This window comes from Tetrao urogallus (assembly GCF_951394365.1).
Source record: "Tetrao urogallus genome assembly, chromosome: 1".
In the NCBI taxonomy this organism is placed as follows: Eukaryota; Metazoa; Chordata; class Aves; order Galliformes; family Phasianidae; genus Tetrao; species Tetrao urogallus.
Genome location: NC_136813.1, coordinates 120,862,185 through 120,884,128, shown reverse-complemented (window position 1 = coordinate 120,884,128; position 21,944 = coordinate 120,862,185). Strand labels below are relative to the sequence as shown.

General features: G+C 41.3%; 1 protein-coding gene across 1 annotated transcript; it reads left to right on the top strand.

The window, feature by feature from the left end:
- Positions 1 to 1,171: 1,171 nt before the first annotated feature.
- On the top strand, positions 1,172 to 2,719 carry LOC306949618 (potassium voltage-gated channel subfamily A member 6-like; the record flags this gene model as incomplete). Its single annotated transcript, XM_079539600.1, has 1 exon — positions 1,172 to 2,719. One exon carries the CDS (start codon positions 1,172 to 1,174, stop codon positions 2,717 to 2,719), a length of 1,548 nt encoding a protein of 515 aa, XP_079395726.1.
- Positions 2,720 to 21,944: the final 19,225 nt, after the last annotated feature.

The window sequence follows — 21,944 nt, the reverse complement described above, 5'->3', positions numbered from 1 at the left end:
TACTGAAGGTCACTGGTTCAAACCTCGTGCAGGTTCATAGCAATTACTGCAACATAGGCATGCCCTGTATAAAACCCTATAACCTATAAAACCCAGGAGTTTGCCCATCCCTTCCAAAAGCTGTTTTTTAAATTATTTCTTAGTTGTCAACCATGTGAATGAATAAATCACAATAATAATTCAAACATGTGAACAAATTATTTATTGTAATAATTGAAAAGGGAATGTCAGCAAGAACCATTTTTCCATTATAATTGTAAATATATTTTTAAAGGTATATTCTTCAGAAACGTATTTTTCATCTGCTTGCCATGCAATATGTATAATATGAAAGAAAAATATGCTTCTTTCTGTGTCAGACATCTTCATACAGATGAAAAAATATCCTTCCTTTTGCAGCAGCCATCTTCAGTGCTATTGAGTGAGAAAGGAAAATGGATTAAGCAACATTTAGATTATATTCACCTCCCTCCTGAGGACAGAGACAAACAAGACAGCCACCGTGAGCTGGTCAGAAAGTCCAAGGCCTGAATTAACTGAGTAGTAGCACCTAGTTAATAGGAAGAGTAAAGAGGAAAATATTTTGCTTCCATATCCATACTGCTAAGATAGTATAGGCTATATGCATATGTTTGCAGCCAGCAAAGGCATTGGATACAAGGATGATAAAAGCCTGTTTTTCTGGTTGTTTTTTTTTTTTTTCTTTCTTTTTTCTTTTTAATTATTATTAATGCTTAGCACCAACAAAGGGCTTTCAAGGGGAAAAAAAGGACTTCTGTCCTGGGAAGGATGGAGGCAACCTTACCTATTAGCTCAATTTTCAGAAGGACAAAATGAACCGTTGTGAGTTTCTGCTCGGTTTCAAATGCCAATTGTGGCATGGATCAACCAAGCTCGCAGACGCCTGTCTCGCTCCCTTTCCCGCGCGAGTGTGTGCGCAAGCACGCGGCGCGGAAGGCAGAACCGCTGCACGGTGCCGAGCACGGCGGCGCCGGCACCAGGACCGGGAACAGGATCGGGGCTGAAGGAGGGGCCGCCGGGCGAGCCGCCGGGCAGGCGCAGAGCGGGAGTGGCGCAACAGGCGGGGCGGTGGGCGGTTCGGCGGCGGCGTGCGGATGACGGGTGGTGCTGCCCGCTGAAGGAGAAGTGGGGGTGCAGGCAGGGCGGCGGCATGCGGGCGGAGGAGCCCCTGGCGCTGGCGGCCCCGCAGGTGGTCGGTGGCGAGGCAGAGGCGACGAGCGAGGAGCAGGGCGGCAGCGGCTGCTGCAGCAGCGAGCGGCTAGTGATCAACATCTCTGGGCTGCGCTTCGAGACGCAGTTGCGGACCCTCTCCATCTTCCCCGATACGCTGCTGGGCGACCCGAGCCGCCGGGTGCACTACTTCGACCCTCTCCGCAACGAGTACTTCTTCGATCGCAACCGACCTAGCTTCGATGCCATCCTTTACTACTACCAGTCTGGAGGGCGGCTCCGGCGGCCAGTCCATGTGCCCCTCGACATCTTCCTGGAGGAGATACGTTTCTACCAGCTGGGCCAGGAGGCCATTGAGACCTTCCGAGAGGATGAAGGTTTTATTCAGGAGGAGGAGAAGCCCCTGCCTGAGCACCACTTCCAGCGCCAAGTCTGGCTGCTCTTTGAGTATCCTGAGAGCTCTGGACCAGCCCGTGCTATTGCCATCGTCTCTGTGCTGGTGATCCTCATTTCCATTGTCATCTTTTGCCTAGAGACCCTGCCTGAGTTTCGCCAGGAGCCCAAGGTTGCTCAGCCTGGCTTCGGGGAGCTGGCTGTACTTGATGATGACATACTGCTGCCACCACCACCACCAAGCGGGACCCCACAGTCTCCACAACCCACTGCTGGTGCTGGCCCTTTCTTCACTGACCCTTTTTTCCTCATTGAGACACTGTGCATCATCTGGTTCTCCTTTGAGCTTCTTGTGCGTTTCTTCACTTGCCCCAGCAAGCCTGACTTCTCTCGGAACATTATGAATATCATTGACATTGTGGCAATCATCCCCTACTTCATCACCCTGGGCACAGAGCTGGCCCAGCAACCACAGCAGAAGCAGCAGTCTGGGAGTAGCAGCAACAATGGGGGCCAGCAGCAAGCTATGTCCCTGGCCATCCTCAGAGTCATCCGACTGGTCAGGGTCTTCAGGATCTTCAAGCTCTCCAGGCACTCCAAAGGACTACAGATCTTGGGGAAGACTCTCCAGGCCAGCATGAGGGAGTTAGGCCTCCTTATCTTCTTCCTCTTTATTGGTGTGATCCTCTTTTCTAGTGCCGTATACTTTGCGGAGACCGATGACCCTGACTCGTTGTTCACCAGCATTCCTGATGCTTTTTGGTGGGCAGTGGTATCCATGACCACTGTGGGCTACGGAGACATGTATCCCATGACAATTGGTGGCAAGATTGTGGGTTCCTTGTGTGCCATTGCGGGTGTGCTCACCATTGCTCTGCCTGTGCCTGTCATTGTGTCCAACTTCAACTACTTTTACCATCGAGAGACTGATAATGAAGAGCAGTGTCAGTACACCCATGTCACCTGTGGCCAGCAGCAGTCACCCTTCTCTGAGCCCAAGAAGGGGGACAGTAATCAGTCTCTCAGCAAATCTGAATTTTTGGAAGTGGAAGACCTGGAGTCCATGAAATATTCCAATTTCATTCCCCCTGGTAATCAGGGTTATAAAGAGAAGAAAATGCTGACAGAAGTGTGATCAGTTTTGTTATCCTGGGTCCAGGTACAGAGCTGCAAGCTGCTGCACAGCTGTCTTCGCACTAGCAGTTGGATCTATTCAGCATTTACATACCAGACTGTGGATTGTGATACCGTAAACGGAGTCGTCGTGATAATGGGCTCTTCTTTCCAGATATGCTGTTTCTTGTTGCTGTGTGCAGTCAGAAATGTTCTTGCTTTGTTCTGTGGAGTGCTAGCTGTCATTCCCTGCTCATGGATGGTTTTTTTTAGGACCCCTGTAATCCAATTTTAGCTTAGAAGCCTTATCTTTCTACTCCACTAGCGAAGAAGTCCTTGCAACAACTTCAGCTCAAGGATTTTGCAGGGAGTAAGTAGTTAAAGGGGCTATGAACATCCGGCTCAAGCTGTATCCTTGGTTCCTGTGCCAGCTTGGTGCCCTTAGCTGTGGGATCAGTCACGCCTGCAATGCCTTTGTCTTTGAATAATGGAAATGCTTTAGCTAGCCTCACAGTGAGTTTTGCAGCTGTAGGTAAAAGTCGGCGAACAGATGCCTTTCTTGTTTGCAACACTTGTCTTGCAGAAGACCCTCTTGTTTTATGTTTCTAAAAAGTTGCATAAATAGAAAAGCACTTTGCTACTTCGTATATGCATTTATTATAAGTGGGCATAAATGATTTGACAGGCTTGTTGAAGATTCTCTGTGTTTTGATCTTAAGTCTTACTTGTGCCAGTGTCCTGATGTTACTTGGCTTTTATAGTACCAAGTTAACCTTTGTAGTGGTGCCTTCTCACTTTTGAGAAAATTGATTTGTTATCTCCTCAATTTATTTCCACAAGTGTTTAGTGATATGTACTTTATGCTTCAGGTACTCAGTTCTGTATTCAGGCATGTGAACACAGTTGACTCCACTGCGTTTTTATTGAAGTGTTTCTGTAGCTGAGAAAAGTTTGCATGCTCGTATTATGTTGATATTGCCAAAAAACACAACTACCTGTGCTGTCTGAAAATTCCACTGATATTGTGGGTCACAGTCATAAATTATTCCTGGGTATTGGCATTAGAGGCTGGCCTTTACACCAGCTTCCCTAAGACATCTGCACAAACTCAATAGCATACCCTAGAACTTTAAAATGAGAGGAAAAAGAGGAAAACTTGAAATGCTATTTTTGCTTTATTACTGATTCAACCAGTTCTGGGTATTTCTTAAATTGAAAGCACAGAAATGATTTTTTCATGCACTAGATTTTGTAAGTGCAACTTACAGTAGCAATGCAAAATACATTCCTTAGCCTGCATTGCTGGGCTTGTCAAGGGACCAGAGAATTTCATTTTAAGATGCATGTTTTTCTTCACAGATCACATTTATCTCTGCCTATTCCCTATTTTAAAATGTTTCAAATGCTGCTAGAGGATGAAAAGGGAAAACAAATACTTTCAGATTCTATTTGTAAACTTTCATGCAAATACATGTATTGTTTTTGTTTTTAAATTTGATTGTATGTTCTGCATTCATATGTGTGCATGTGTTTGAAAGCAAAGACAGGTGGAATCATAGTATCATAGAACTATAGAACTGCCTTAGGTTGGAGGGACTTTAAGATAATCTAATTCCAACGCCCATGCCATGGCCAGGGTTGCCAGCCACTGGGTCAGGCTGCCCAGTATTCCATCCAGCCTGGCTTTGAAATCTTGTGGGAATGGAGTATCCACAGCATCTCTGGGCAACAGTGCCTCACTACCCTCTGAGTAAAGAATTTTTTCCTAAATTCTAACTTAAATCTTCCCACTCTTTTAATTGAAAGTCCTTCCTTTTTGTTCTGTCACTATCAGACCAGGTAAAAATCAGTCTCCCTTCTGCTTATTAGCCTCCTCTACAGGCCACAATGAGGTTTGTTCATGGCCTTCTCCAAGCTTGACAAGCTCAGCTCCCTCAATTTTTCCTTTGTGATAGATGTGCTCCAGCCCCTTGATCACCTTCATGACCCTCCTCTAGATCTGCTTCTGTAGCTCCACAACTTTCTTGTGCTGGGAGTCCCAGGCCAGAACTCAGAACTCCAGATGAGGCCTCACAAAGGCAGAGTAAAGGGTACAGTCACCTCCCTTGCCCTGCTGGCTATCCCTCTTTTGATGTAGCTCAGGACACTGTTGGCTTTCTGGATTGCAGGCACACATAGCTTGCTCATGTCTAGCTTTTTGTCCACCAGGATCCCCAAGTCCTTCTCCACAGGGCTGCTCTCAAGTTCTTCTCCCAGTGTATACCCAGCATATTTGGGATTATCCTGATCCAAGTGTAGAGTGTCGCACCTGGCCTTGTTGAATCTCATTATTTCCTGTGGGCCCAATTTTCAAGCCTGTCCAAGGCCCTCTGGATGGCATCCCTTCCTTATGTCATATCAGCTGCACCACTCAGCTTGGTGTACTTGCTAACAGTACACTCAATCCCACTGTCTGTGTCACTGAGAAAGGTGTTAAAGACACTGGTCCCAAGACAGGCCCCTGTGGGTCACCACTCATCACTGGCCTCTACCTGGACATAGATCCATTGACCACAACCCTGTGACCATCCACCAATTCTTTGTCCACTGAATAGTCCACAAAACAGATGTAAGGTGCAAAATATATAGAATATGTTTTATGTATATGTATACATCATACTTTTCAAACATAAGGCTGAGATTGCTAAGGACATGTCCTTTAATATCATCTGAGCTGGCAGGGTTGTGAGATGGGATCTGTTTGCATCCTTGTTACCCTGCTTATTTTCCATTGTCCTGAGATTTGGCTCCATGCCTAGAGTGCTTTTATTGTGTCTCTCCTCATCTGGGTCGTGATCATATGGTAGAAGTTGTTTATGTAAGTCCTAACTGCTGCACTTCTCCAGAGACCCATAGTCTTCTCAAAGGTTTCTAATGTACAAGGAACTTGCCTTAGGTCATTGCACAGACACTGCACTGATTCTTCTGTTCTCTCTCACTGGTCAGCAGCAAAAAGCCACTTGTTACTGCAGATCAGCCCGGGAGAGCACATGTGGTGTGGTATGTTGATGGCTCTGTAGATGAGAGGAGCTTGCCTGAATAAAGAGAGCAGAAAGTGACTTTCCAGGCTACCTCCACAGATGTCTGTGTCTAGTGCTTTTTTTGTTTCATTGTAACTGAGGCGAATTTATCTGAATGTCTGGGCTTTGGCTTTCGTTCTGCATCTCTTAAAGCATGTAACTTGTGGGTCAGTAATACTGGATCCCACTGCAAGGTGGGATCTCTGTTGATTTTGTGTAAAAAGTTGTCTTGGTGTCTGAATTAATTTTGCAAAATGCTATTGTTGTTCTTAGTTATGTATCAGATTCAGTACAATGAAATATTCTTCTGAATGTAAGGGATTGGCTTTCAGTTTTATGTTGTCCTTGCAAGTGCACTAAGCTAGCAGAAGAACCTGCTATTTAAGAAGGATGTGTCGAGGCTGTTGCTGTCTCCTAGTAGAATGCCCATGTTTGGGATTATTTTATGCAGAAGTGTATCAGCTGATACAAGTTTCCCCAAAGTAAGATATAAAAAGCTCAGGTTAAGCACGAGTTCAGGAGGAGGCACGAGCTATGCTCTGCTTACGTCAGAAAATTCCTTGTGCTGGTTTCTTCCCTTTGGCCCAACCCCTCTGCCCCTGCCAGGCAGGAGCCGTACCTCTCAAGAATAGGTTGTTCTTCCAGCCGGCGTGGTATGTGGCTGGGCATGCAGACTCTAACAACAACAACAAAAAAAGACGTGAGACATAACCAGTAACATAAACTCTAGCATGTCTTGTAAAGATGTTCTGGTAATAAGAGCTTCTGCTACGAAGTGAAATTCATCTGTGGGTTTCTAAGCATATAGACACATACATGCAAAGGAACTTTGCTGTGAACAGACCACTTTATGTGCAGTTTTTTGCACTCCATATTTTTCAATTCTGGAAACAATGTGCAAATGAAAATGTGTAAAACAGGAGTGTTGTTTTCTCCCTGGATTTTCTGTGTTAGAGCTAAGAGAAATACAAAAAATTATCAAGCTTGGAAAGTGTAGCCTGGGAGTTTTATTTAAGTGTGCAAATCTGTTTTTAAGCATATCCTAAAAAAAATACCAACAAACCAGAGTAGTCAAGTCATGCAGTCATCAGCAATATTATAGCTCTTCTGGTATTAAGCAGCCTTCAGAATTTTTGCAATTGACTTAAGTGACATTGTGCCTTTATAGAGCACTTAAGTTTTCAGCTGTTAGCAGTCACCTCTGGATGCTTGAAATACAAATCTGTCTGTTTGTTTAGCTATTTTCTTCTTAAGGCAGACCACATCTTTTGAAGCAAAGTAGCATCTCCAAAGATTCATAACAATCTCACAGACTGTTTCTCTACCCTGTGACTTTGGCTACAGGCAAAAGCACTGTTGAATATGTTATCAGCACGCCACCTTTACAGCCATTTTCTTTGGTTAGTGAAGATCCCATCATGTTATATTGTGTACAGCTGCCCTGTTAAACTCCAGACTGACAGACTGTTAACAGTGTTTGAAAACAGGCAGTTCAAACAAGGAGATAGGAAGGACTTTATATCCTTGCACATGGAGAGATAAGGGTATGTGAAAGACACGCTTAGGAACAAGGGGGTCAACAGGTCAATGAGTTTTCTGAGTGCTCAGTTACAAGGAATACAAGGAGGAGTGTTGCTTTAAAAAACACAGAATCATTTTTTTTAACAATCTCACTAGGAAATAAAGTTTTGTTATGGGCAAGACTACCACTTTTTCCCTGAATCTTTGGCCATTCTGCGACAATCAGTTATAATGAAAATTTTCCATGGGATATTTTGCACCAAATCAGAGCAGGGGAGAAATCAATGAGGGAAGGAAAAGAAGAATTTTATTGTGGATGCCTTTTTTATCCACTGCTTATCAACCATCTGATGGACTGTAAGTTTAAAAGGCATGAAAAGTTGTTTTGCAGTATTTCAGAGTATTACTGAAGGATTCCTGAAGTTTTCCACAAGGTGAAAGTTCTGTTCCTGTTTGAAAAATATTGCACGTTGAGTTTTTTGAGTAATTTTCTGTCTCGGCCCTGTTCATTCTGATCCAGCTTATATGGATAAAAGTCATTGCTACAGCAGCTGGAAGGATGAAGGTGACAGGACAAAGTGTTCTCTACTAAGCCCACTCATTTGATGTACGGAGATCCCTGCAGGGATAAAGAAGAATGAGTAAAAAGGAAATTCAAGGGAGAAAAAAGCAGGGTAAGGGCTGAAGAATCTTTCATACTATGATGAAAAGAACAGGATCATCCCTAAAAGCAAAACAACTAACAGCTCCAGCTTCTGCTGTTGTAGCAGAGGTAGGTAAGGTTTCTTTTTCATCTGTGAAATCAACAACTGAATTTCTTGCAATTGATGAGGAGGGATTTCCTAATTAAAATTTACAGCCTAAATGGAGAATCTGATTCTAGGTGAAGAAAAGAAGAAAAATAACTATAAACTACAAAAACATAGTATGAGCCAGATCCTCACCATCTACTGATGTAAGTTAGCAAAACTCCATTTAACGTAACTACCTTCATTTATGTTGAATCTTCTGAGTACAGTCAAAACATATGTACTGTCTGTTAAAGTGCTTACCTTCATTTTTTCTTCTCTTGAGGTACTCTTTACATCGGGGAATGCAGATTACAGCAGGAGTTAACCTCAGCTTTCCCGAAAACTGTCGTCTGATATGAGTCCAAGTAAGTCTACTGAGCTCAGAAAAGTTAGGCTTCTCGTTACGTTTATATTGGCAAAAACAAATGCAGAAGCATTTCTAAATGCGGTGGTGGAAGTGTGCAGGCCATAGGCAAGTTAAAGACTAAATGAGATTCTGCACTCAGCTGCAAACATGTAAGCACAAGATAGCTCTATTTACATTGTAGTAACTGAGATCTGATCTCTTCATCTCTGCTTTTTGGAGGTTACACTCCAGACAAATCACGTTCTGTGTACGTCTGTAGCCATATTATCAGCATGCTTACAGTGCAATTCCCAATTTGCTGCCATCTGCTTTACATGTAAAGTTAAGAAGAGCAGGTGTCTACAGGATCAGAAACCTTAATCCTCTGATAAAATGAAAAATTGCCAATGAAAGCTGTATGTCCTTAGTTGCCTAAGGAATAGTTGGTAATGAAACTGCTCATTAATTATAGTCAGGAGTTCAATGATATGGATATTAGGTCCTAAGTAAGGCAAGACTCTGGTCAGGGAGGCAAACCCAGGAGAATGTTCGGGGGGGGAAGGTAGGCAAGGGACCACAGTAAAATTGGTTTTCCTGTGTGGCTTATATTGTTAGTACACATGTCAGTTCTGTATGCTTTGCTTAACAAGTTGAGTTTTTGCTTGCTCCAGCGAAGTCTGCTCAGGGTTTGTTGGATTGCACAAGAACTTGAATATTATGGCATGGTTTTATACTTTACTCATAACTGGGACCAGTGTGAGTTTTACTTTACTGATAAACATTCTTTGTAGGAAATATCCATGCTGTCTGTACTGCACATTTACAGGTTGAAATCACCAGTGTCCAACTTTTCCTTAATGAAAGAAGGGAAAAGATTTGCAGGAGGGAAATTTTATGGAAAGTGCTCATCAACTTTTGTGGTCACTCTAAAATACTGAAGCTGTGTTGCCTCAGAGGCAGGACTTGTGAGAAACCTTGCCTTCATACAAAATATCACTGGAAGTTCAGTAAATCTGTGTTTGGATTCACTTTCACTAAATGGATATAAAAATATTTATTGTAAAGTTTTGGAAGACCATTTCTCAAAAAGTAAATAACTTTATATATGTAAATAAAATGTAATAAATCCTAAGGTATTTCACTGGGATTGTAGCCCCATCTTTAGGTGTTGTAGGTTCATTTACCTAAAAAGTTGTATATGATTACACCAACATAAGATTTAATTTTTCAAGCACATATTGTTTTATCCTCTTGCATTCTCTGGAGAGAAATGAAATGTTCTTTGACCAAAAAAAAAAAAAAAAAAGTGGAACATTTAGTGTCTCCTCTGCTGCTTGTTGATGCATCTGTTGTTTTCAATTAGATTGATGGCATCCATTTTCAGAAAGCAGATGCTGCCCTCTTTTGCATTGGTGCAATTCTGGAAAAGAACCACGTCAGTGAAGTAACTCCAAACTTATCTCCAATGAAAGCAAAATTGGACCACAGTCTCATCATTTGCTTACATGCGTTGGTGCTGTAGGAAGGTGCACTACTACCATACTGTAAGTTGAGCCTGTATGCTATGCCACACTCAGCTCTTTTGTGCCCTTAACAGTTATGAGCCTGGCAGAAATCAGGCTGGTGTGCGGTTTTGGGGATCAGTAGATTGCTCATATCAAGCAGAGCAGATTCCATTTCTAAATCCTTGCCTTCTTTTCTATCCCAATTTCTGTCAATTTCCTCTTGCTTCGATATGATCTGTTTCTAAGGAGACAGATTTTTTATGGTAAGAAATTATACTTGCAGTTCTTAAATAATACAATGACAGAAGGGTAGCAGAAGTAGGCATGGAGACAATTTCTACTCCTACAGATTTTTACTGTTATGGCCATCTGTGAAAACTGTCACAGTCCTGTCAGGTTGGCTGTAGATCTGCTGACTCTAGGGTCTCCATTTTCAGGATATACTAAGTTTAAACAAATCAGATCACTTCTTTCTTGATCCAATACTTCTGATTTTAATGATGCCTCCCCTGAAAAAGCTTCACATAAAAGCCATTAGTGTATGCTGTGTGGAAAATTACCACTTAAGATGGGATAGATGAGGGTCAATAGAGGAAGTACAGAGTTAGCAAAAAACACAGTAAATAATCATTGTGAGAAAGGAGGGAGGTTCTTAAAGGAGTTCTTCAAGGGTTACTCTCTAGATTGTTTAAAGTATTTGCAGAAGGACTAAGATAAAATTTAGCAATGATGTAACCTAAGTGTCACTGTGTGTGTGAATGTGAATGATGGACTTAAAGAAACTGGAAGATACTAAATAGCACAGCTATTATATAATTTTATATAATATATAATATATAATACTATATTATATATAATATATCATATAATATATTATAATATATATAATTATTATTATATAATAATAATTTATAATTATAATTATAATTATATAATAATTATAATTATAATTATTATATATATTATATATAATATATTATATATAATTATATATATATTATATATATTATAAAATTATATATATATAATAGGGATTTTGATAGTAAGCGTATCATTTCTGGAAGACACAGACTGGGAGTGGTAAGATCAGTCAGAGTACCTGTGTCAATTAGAGTCACAAGAGTGATGAAGTCATAAGCTTCAGATATAACTCTTGAAAGTCTCAGAAGAACTTCTGCTACCACCTGGGAAGTGTTAATTCTTTAAGGCCTTGTCTGGAGTGTTGTGTGCCTTTGTGATGACCTAAATTTGGTGAATTTTAACTCAGAGTGGGAAGGAAGCATGGGAATGGCAGCAAGAATTATCAGGTGGATCAACACTACTTCACAAGAGAAACTTGGAAGAACCTGACTTTTCTAGACCAGCAAAAGATTGGCAAGACCTGTAGTTACAAAAATACGAGGGATTTTATTTATTTTTATTTAAGCGGTGTTGGTGAACAATAGAGCAAAAACTGTCAGTGAATACATCTATATTGGAAAGCAGTAAGTGATTTCTAGTATAACAGATATGGGGAAATGAAAACTTGTTTTGGGAGAAAAGCAATTTTTTTTTCAAATGAACTTTGGCAAATTTGTGAAAGCGTTCTTATATAGAAGTAGTTACATGCAATGCTGAACCTAGATTGTATTTCAGATGCCAAATATATAAGCAATTGTATCTTACTGCCTGTATCTTCTGAAAAAAAATGCAGCTTAGTTGACATATTTGTTTAGCTGCAGGATATCCAACCTTATTGACCTTATCATTTAGTATTTGGGCAGTTTGGTGTATGGGTAGGAAGAACATGAGTCTTTGGAGATGGCTATTTCTCTGTGGAAATGAGGGAAGAGAAAGAAGAGCTAGTAGTAGGCTAGGATGGCGCAGGCAGTACCTGATTGGTCTATGCACTAGTTTGGAGGCAGAGGAAAGGCCAGTCCCTCAAGCTTTTCTTTTTGCACTTTGAAAGCACAACAGTCTCTGTTCATTGCCCTTCCCCTCAACCTGGAACCTCTGCTGACTGTTTCTGATCCTTTCTCCCTTTCAAGGTCTTCACTGATCTTTCTTCTTTCTGGGGCTTTTGGTAATTCCTTGTTATTATCAAATCCCTGGAGTAACTTCAGTAGCACATAGTTTTGAGAAAAGCCTTGAGCAAGCTCTGTTGCAGCTCAGCTCAGGTTTCTGATTTGGGTGCAGAAATCAAGTGACGAATAACCTTCAGTGAACTGACGGTCACTGGCCGACGGCCAAGGTGATAAGAGTGGCCTACAAGAGGTTATCAGAATAATCCTCTATTAAAAAGCACTGTTCTGGCAGAGACAAAACCATGGTTTCATGTTTCTTCTTTCACCTCTTTGAGTTCATCTCATTCTGTGGCAATGACTGAGACTTTGAGCTCAGGGGATAGAACAGTGATTGACCAAGATGGGATCTTCACCCATCCATTCAGATCTGTGTCATAAAAGCACGTAGGAAAACCTAGTCATGTTTTGTCCGTGAGTCTTCTAATTTGTTGCTGCTCTGTGTTCACTTATGCAATGAAACCATCGCCTTGTGATTTATATCTAATTCTGGCTAGCCAGTTCAGTTGTTTTGTTTGTTTTTGTTTTTAATCTCCTTTTTAATTCCTTAATTAGGAAAAAAAAAAAAAAAAAAAAAAAAGCATGCACATTATGGAAGTATGTGAACACAAACACCAAACTTTATCAATGGCATTGTCAGTAAGGTACATACAAATCTGGTTGTGTGTAAGTTATTCTAAGAGCATGTCATCATTTCTTGAGTTACAACAGCACGAAGAGGGAAAAACTCATTCAAAACTCAAATTATCTCATGACATTTGCAGACTGATCCAAAAAGTTTAATTTGAACCATAAACAGTGTTGCGTCTGTCTCTGAGCTCAATTGACTTTGACACTGATAGAAGAAGACACAATTAGTATCTGCTTCTGTGCATCTTAATTACAGCTGTTACATTATATGCAGTGCAGTTGTGTATGCCTTAGTCCTGAAGCATGAAACATATTAATGCTAAAGATCCTACAGGAATAATCTTTATCAGCAAAATGGTGATTGAAGTGCTTATGTGATAAAAATCATATATGCCATCTCAGAGTTCAAAGATCTTTTCAGTGGTGAGAAAGTTAATATTACAGTTAGATTTTACAGTGGTGATAGAATAAGCATATGAGGATATGGAAGTCACACTGTGTATTTCTCAAGATCTGAAATAAGCTGTAATTTTAATGTATCAGGAATAATACTGTCAGATACGATCCTTTTAGTGCTGTAGACAAGGGGTTTTCATGCTTATTAAATGATACCCACAAAACAATTGATCTTTGTAGTTTGTCCTTGGAGATGACACAATGAGTTTCAAAAACACTCTTGAAGGTGTTCAGTATTGCTTATTCATTTGTCTAGTATCTGATGATCTGTTAGTTTTCTACAGCGCACTGCAAATATTTTTGTAAGTCATATTTCCATCAAAAAAGGCCTCTTCAAAATCTGCCATGTCTGTGAGAGCATTCTGATTTCAATTGTTTGATGTCTTTAAAAAATGAATTATTTTAAAATTTTGCAATATATCTTATTATTTTTATAATGTTCTGAACTTTTTTAGTTTTTAACAGCATGTATGTGAACGAGGTAGAATGCAAAGTTTTGCAGTTATATCTTTTGTACTTTGATCTGTAATGAGAGGTGCAATTATTATTGATATTATTTGTAAACTAACCTTTTTTTTTCAAGACAATACAGTGTAGCCACTGGCTTTCCAGTGTCGCTTCAATGTCAGCTCAAATACTTCTGTGCATTCAGTCAGGTGCTATTCAGATACTCCAAACCAGACGAAGTGACAGGTCAAATAGCATGGATACTAGACCACACTGTGAACTAGAAGAGGGGAGATATAGAGATGAAATCATGAGGAAATTTTTTACTTGGAAGCTGGTGAGGCACTGGAACAGGTTGTGCAGAGAAGCTGTGGATGCTCTATCCCTAGAGATGTTAAATGGCCAGCTTGGATGGGGCCCTGGGCATTGTGAACTAATGGATGGGAACATTGTCCATAGTGGAGGGGGTGGAACTAGATGACTGTAAGGACCCTTCCAATCCAAGTTATTCTATAATTGTATGCAGTAGGAATGACAGAAGGGATGTTCCAGTGCTTTGTCTATCACTGAGCCAATCATTCTTTTCTGCAAGTGGAAAATATGCACAGATAAAAAAAGTTGTTTAATGAGTCCAAACTGCTTGTGCAATGCAGTGTGACTTGCTAGAACCCATCACTGTGAATTCTGAACAATTCCTGTTTCCACTTAGCATGTTATCTTTTAGAAGAGAAAAAAGAAATAAAAGAAAGAAGAAATAAAAAGATTATAGTCCTGATAATTTCCTGTCTGCAGTGGGAGGAAGAATGGCAGTAGAAGGTGCTATCTGGAGTGTGCTGTAGCTCACCTTATTATCACGTGGAATATCATACATATATGAATATCATACATATATGATGCATTTATTTATGCATAGATTGGGCTCATCTAAATTGTGAGAAATCTCTGATGTGCAGACTAAATCTTTGCCAATCTTCAAAGGAGAATATTGTCACTGATCTTTTTTTTTATGTAAGCTTTCTCCTGCAGATTTCTATGTTGAAGAGGAAAGCTTCCAATCCAGGGATTACAAACAGTGAGTAAGCCAGTGGAGATATGAAGGCTGGCTTATGGTTTTCCAAAAAATCATAGCAAATACTGATTTCTTGAAGTTTGGTAAGTCAGAGAATCTGTAAATTAGATAATTTACAGGAAGAGACAGATATCTGCAAGAGCTGTGCTAAGTGAAACTATGACAAGTTGTTACATTTTATACACACCATTTGTGTGGTGTATAATCACAGCAAGGTTTACTGTTTTGATTCTCCTCTTAGTTTTATATTGTCGGATTTGACTGGGATGTTGCTTACAATGGAGATGTTCCACTGAAAGAATGGAGAGGAAGTACAGAGGACATATTCAATATCTGAGATCTTGGATCTCATTTTTTTTCACTGTGTACATTAATAATTCAACAAATGTTTAGAAATTGTAAAATACAGTCATAGAATCATAATACGGTTATAAAATCATTGATTTGAAAGGGACCCTTAAAGGCCACCTGGTCCAACCTCCTTGCAATGAATAGCAAAACCTACAGCTTGATCAGGTGCTCGTGCAGCCTGACTTCGAGTGTCTCCTGGGATGGGGCATCTAGCACCTCTCTGGGCAACCTGTGCCAAACTTGTTAGCATGAACTGCTCTGAACTCAACCTACTGAGAGCAAGTCAACAGGCACTTGGATTCCTACTGCTATCACCATCTGCTTGAAGCAGGCCTTCAGAGCTGCCTCCACAGCCCCAACTCTCCTGCAGAGAAAAAGGGCCTACAAATTTCCTGATAGCACAAAATCCATGCTCCTCTATGGTTTCTAAATTTATTTACTAAGACCCCTTAATAGTGAACAAGACTCTTCTTGCACTAAATAAATTGCATGGTTAAGGTATGTAATAATTAAAATGAATATAGCATAAACAGGTTTTTTGTTTGAGTTTACCATGATACATTTTCTTGAAGTGTTTGAAAATCCAAAAGCACAAGTCTAAATGTTTCTGATCTCCTTTCAACAAATGTTCTATACAAACAAAGCAACTGCATGAATCAAACACTACAGAATTAAGTAAATGTATGAAAAAAAAAATCTCAGAAAGTGTAACTGGTAGTCATTCAGCATGGAAAATATCATGAAAAACTCAACCAATATGGCTGTAGAACAGCAAAACTGTAAATAGGGGTCAACTCACCTCTGTAAGTTTGTAAGTTTGACAGTGGAGACAGAACATCCACATGTTGCCTGTGGAATACCTCCATGGTCCATAGAATGGCATTGTGCCACACAGAAGTTTGTCACTGGCTTTTGGTACATTTTCATATATATATATTTGCATAAGCATAAGGTGGACTTTGTCCTATCACAGGTTTCTCTTCTCAATTTCCAGGCTTTCCAGAATTCAGAGTAATTGTACAGATTATTCCATGCATACACCCCAGCTGATTCTCTGTGTCTTTACTCAGAAATAACACCATCTGCTTTCTGTGGGCATTTTGCTTGAATAAATAACAGTACACTTAACCCCTGAAGGGTTTGCCTAGGAGCTACAAAGCAGCCTCCAGAACAACTGCTTCATCTTGCTGCTGAGAAACTATTGGCAAAGCCTGAAACTAATTAATAGTAGTCACTGCTTACAAGATGCTTTATATATTCAAAGTATTGTACAAAACCATATTCAGTTGTCTGTCTAAATACCACATTATTTGCATTCTACCTAAGATGAATGCAAAAACTTGGACCTTGTGCAGCCTGCAGCTATCAAGCATAGATTGAAGGGAGCTAAATCTTTATATGCATGTTCATGGTACATACTAGGTGCATACAGTCATGTAGCATCACAGTGTTACTCTATGGCTCAAAGATGGAACCAACCCATAGATACCATAATTTGGAGTGCATAACAGATTTCAAAAGCCTTCTAAACAGTGTTTGAGGATCATCTGGTATAATGTTTGCAAATTTCTCTTAACTCAGCGTATCCCACGAAGAAAATATACTAGGAGCACTGAAGTCAACGGTTTTATATCAAAACTCCACACTATATAACTATTCTTATTAAAAAAAAAAAAAAAAAAAAAAAACACTGAGATTAATTATTTCATCTTAGAGTAGCTGAGAAGATAAAGTAAGTTGAGTGACTTTGACTGACAACCAGAGTCTAATCCATCAATTGCTCAGGGCAACAGCCTGCTGTGGACAGCAAAATAGCCATGTTCCTATCTCCTCTGCTTGTACCAGAACCCTGGGAAACCATTGTTGTGGCTGCTGAGAAGAGGGGGTTAGGGAAGAGAAAACTGCTATCACAGTTATGGCAGCAATAACAACAGCCACTACTCTTTGCCTCTGCTACCTTCCCAAGCAAGCAAGGCTGTCCAGCACCTCTCACTCTGCTTTCCTCTCTCGCTTTTCCTCCCCATGGTTTAACTCTAGCCCTTTACATGCAGCAGTATTCCTTTGCCTTCACAGCTGAGATACATCAGGTTGGCATAGGGAAACATTAATAAGCCAAAAGCCACTAAATCATGGAAAAGTTGCTAAGATTTGATGAAGCCATGGCATTAAAAGAAAGAACCACGACGGAAGACATTGCTTCAGTAGGCTCCTCATGTAGGATTGTGAATACAGATGGCATGTTGCCATACATACAGGGAATCCCCAAGCATTACTTAAAGACATGAAATATGGTCAGAAAGAGCATTGTAAATACAAATAGCAAGATCATTTAGACCTCACCAGTCCCTGATCCACTGATCATGATACAAAGGAATTTTTCTTCCTGTTGCTCTTTCACTGTCAAATAATAATCCAGCCTGGAGCAAGAGGCAGGATTTTCAAACATGCTTGCTATTAGTCCAATTCTGTTTCACTAAAATCACTACAAAAAAATTCCAGTGACAGTAGCAGTCAAGGACACATAGAGAGTGTCAGAATCCCACCGAGCGTGCTTCCAGCTGTGAAAATGAGGATGCTCTTCATGGAAGTTACAGCCCAGTGAAAATAGAAACAGGCTTGCACAGAAGTGGACTGAGGGTCCCTCTGTAACCAGCTATTGAAATTACCAATCCCAGTCCTACTTTTCAGTCCTGCCTGATGCTACCTGTGAGTCACTATAAAAAAAAGGAGCGTTTGCATTATCTGCTGAAAAAAAGAGCTCCTGTTGTTCCTATAGATCTTTATTGCTGATAAACAGCCAAGTGCATGCTGAGGACAAAAAGACAATATTTCCATTCTACAGTTAGTGATCTTGAAGCACAGGAAAATAAAACATCAGATCCATAGCAGACCCAGATACACAATATGCATGTGTGCCTCAGACTATCCACAAACTATAAAAGCCTTGCAGCAGATCTGACAGTCAGCAGCTAAACAAAAGCATTCAAATAGGAACTTTAGCTATGCTTCAAGACACTGAATTTTCAAGATAACTGGTTTCCTAACTCTCAGAAAAATGGACTAGCTGAAAAACGAAAGACCTCTAAAGCACACTGTACCACCCTGCCTATAAGCATCAAAAAAGTGTGCTAATGTATGTATGAGCCCATACATTATAATTACAATATATACAATCAAATGAAGTCTGTAAATCAATTCACTTGTGTGTGCAGGCTTAGTAGATGTTACTGGATCACACACAAGATTCATAGATGTTGCACGATTTATTCAGTAGACACTTCTAGAATGTCTAGGATATTTTTCCATCAATAAAGTCCACTACCATGGGCCACTGAAGAGCAGAATGTTACAATGTCACTTCAGTGACAATGGAGAGCATCAGAGTTCAGTAATGCTGGTCTTGCTACTGGTCTTGCAGGACATGAGTCTCAGAGTAAAACAAAGTATAATTGGTATCAGAACAGGCACGTCTGCCCTCCAAGGTAAAATACTACCATCCTGGATTAATATTTCTGAACAGGGACATGTCCAGGGAGTTTGTACTACATTCTCTGGCCTCATATTGATGGTTGAATAATTGTATCAGACACCAGAGGGGGTGTTCTGACCTGCCAAAGCAACAGCATCAGTGTTCCTTCCCAATGAAAATTGGGTTTGTATTATAATTTCTGGGATCCATATACTGATTATTTGTGGAATTACTGATCCTACCTCTTATAGTATGTTCCCCCATGGTGCAAGAGCAAGGCTGCACTACTTTGGTCCTACCTGCATCTCCCAAGGCCGCTTTACTTCATTGGTCCCCAGCTCAAGGTCCTCAGGGGAAGGGAGATTAAGATTATTCAGTGTTTCAACTTGTGGTTTCAAGCATACATCATTTCCCTTAATTTGGAACCTAAGTGGGGAGGCCCAAGTAGTTTGTAATATACAGAAGGCACTAGGTCAACTACCTCTGGGAGTTCCATTTAAGTCTCTCAGTTTCTCATGCAGTTGTTTGGTGCAACCCTGCAGGGGCTGGGAGTCAGTCTTCAGAGTGGCCTTTAGAATGACATTATATCACACTATCAGGCCTCCTCCTGTCAGATTATAGGGCAAATGGAACTGTCATTCTATGTTACTTTTCTCGACCCACTTCTGTATCACTACACCCTTAGAATGTGTTCTTTTGTCACCCTCAGTGACCTGAGGAGTATCATATGTTGCCATCAGTTTGGTGAGTGCCTTGATGGTGTAGTGTTGATGTGCTTGTGGTACCTGATAGGTCTGCAGTAGTCAACACAGGCCAGATCATACCAGGCCCCTTCAGACCAAGGGAGGGGACCTGCCATACTGTCAATCTGCCATCTCTGCAAGAGGTTGTGTCCTCTGCCAAGGTGGGCTGTTGTCTCCAGTAGTGGCCTCTGTCACATTCTGGTGAAAGCTTCACAATCATAACACACCTGTACAATACCTGACATTTGGACAAGCAGTCCCCATGCTTTTACTGCTGCCTACATCATCTTTTGTCTGGCATGTCATAATTTCTTATGCAACCAGTCAGCAATGTTCTCTGTTGGTGGATCTTTCAACCATCTGACCAGAGCCAGTGTGCCAGCTTCATCATTTCCAGGTGACTGCAAGGGCTGATGGCCAGATACATGGTTGGCATATACTGTTCTATGCCTAACCACGTTCTGTATATCAGTCCACATGCCTCAGCCCCAGATTGGTTGGGCATGGATAGTCCTGACCTGAGCAGCCTACTGTGCAATCCAAAGTGTGAGACCTCAGTATACTGCCCAGTTATCCTTGCAGATGTTCAATACACTATCACCCGATTCTTGGATCACAACCATTCACACTGCTTAAAATTCATCCTACTGCCTACATTGTCCATTTCCTTCTCCAAACCAGGTTTTCTCTGCTGAGGTATGGTACACAAACACACATCATTTACTTGGATTTCTTCTGCTGGACCCATCTGTGTTACGAGGCATCCTCTGGAATTAGATACCTTCCCACTTCTATGGGGCTTTTCTCAGTTGCAGTGACAGACACCTCCTGCATTGCTGTGGTACAGCACTAGGCCAAGTGTTTTCTGCAATTCTTCCTTCAGTGGCAACAAGGACAAACAGCTGTGCTGCCTCAGATATGTGGCCCATCATGCCACCATTCGAGCTTACGACACCCCTATCTTAAGAATATGAGCCAGATCTTTCACCCATTCCTGAATTGGCACCATTGTTTTTGCTACTGCCTTTGCTGTCTGTGTTATTGGTTCTACTGCCTACAATGCAGAATATGTACGCAATAATTGCTTCTCAGTCATGCACTGTATCTCTCTTCAGTTCCATGCCATGCTTGAAACCAAGAACCATCTGGGGCCCAGACAGAAACCTGGCACTGCCACAATCCCAACCAAGCCTTTCCTGAGTCAGATGTATGTCCTATTCAGCAGAGAGAGTGGGATCAAATAAATAAACACAGGTGCTTAGTATAATAACTACCTTGTGCCTGTTCCCACAACTTGCCTTCCGAAGTTAATCACTATAGAGGTCTTAAGATCTGCGTGAGGTAGGGTTCCCCACTATGCCCAGAACTTCCTGCTTTATTTTTGTACTTTTTTGCTGTGACTGGTTTGAATTTTATCAATATCATTGGGTAAGACCACTGATTAGACAAGTATCAAAAATTTTACTGACAGTCTAGAGCCTTGGACTTCTTATGTGTTCATAACCCATCCTTTCTCCTACAGGTAAGCTGACAATGATACTACCCCTTTCTCTAGTGCTTCCAAAGAGACAGAGGTTAACATTAAATCATCATTATAATGATATAGTCTTACATCATTAGGTTTATCCCATTCCACCAAATCATATGCTACGAAACTGTGGCAGATGGTTGGAGAATGCACATACAAACTTGTGGTAGGACATGAAAGGCCCACTGCCTACCCTCCCAAGTACAGGCAAATAATCCCTGCAATTCCACAGCAACTGAGATGCTAAAGAACAGGCAGCTCTGGTGACAGAGGGATGACACAGCCTGGGGAGTTGCCAGGGCAGCGGAGGCCACACCTGCACCCTTAAAACAAATCTCAGGGAGTGCAGTGACAAGTGGCTGGGTACAAGGTGGGAAAAGAGTGTGGATGTCACCTGTATTCCCACTGTGTACTGTAACAGCCAGAGCCGTAGCAGCACTCATGAGACGGGGCACTGAGGTTTTGCCAGCTTCAGAAATGAGGGGCACTCATTCTCAAAAATAGGCTGCAGCTCTGGCAGGAGGATATGCACCACCTACCCTCATCAGGATCAGTGCCTCCACTCAGACAAAGCCACTAAAAGGAAGAAGCTTCTGGGCAGAACATGGCCTGTGGGAAGCATCTGGACCTTTCTCCCAAAGCAGAGATGAGTGGCAAACTGTGTAAGTTGTGCCCAGGTGGATGACCTGCAGGAGACAGTCAAAAGGCTGTACACTATCAGGGAGGCAGAGCTAGAGAGAGTCAACCAGATTCAAGGACACTGCACTGAGTCTAGAATCTGGGGCTAAGCAGCCCCAAACTCCTTAACTGGCATATCCAGCTTGGGGGTGGGGGGAACAAACAGCGATGAGAAATGGCAAATTATTACAAGAAAGACTAATAAGGGGAAAAAGCCTGCCTCAAAGCCTGAGGTGCCTCTACAGAACCACTTTACTGTTCCTTATGCTAAGAAGGGAAAAGAAACAATAACAGGTAAGTTGTCCAAACTGAGTAAGGCAGCCAGATCGGCTCCCCATTGCATAACAACTACTATGACTAAGAAGAAGTGACAGGTGATTCTCTTGTGAGGTGTACAGAGGCACCTGTTTGTCACCCTGACCCGCTATTTAGAGAAGTCTGCTGCTTGCTAGGGGTCTGCAGCAAGGATGTGACAGAGGCTGCCAGACCTTGTGCTTCCCACAGACTACTGCCTGCTGCTGCTGTTTCATGTAAGCATGACTGACACAGCTGTCAGCAACCATAAGAATATCAAGAAGGACTACAAGCATCTGG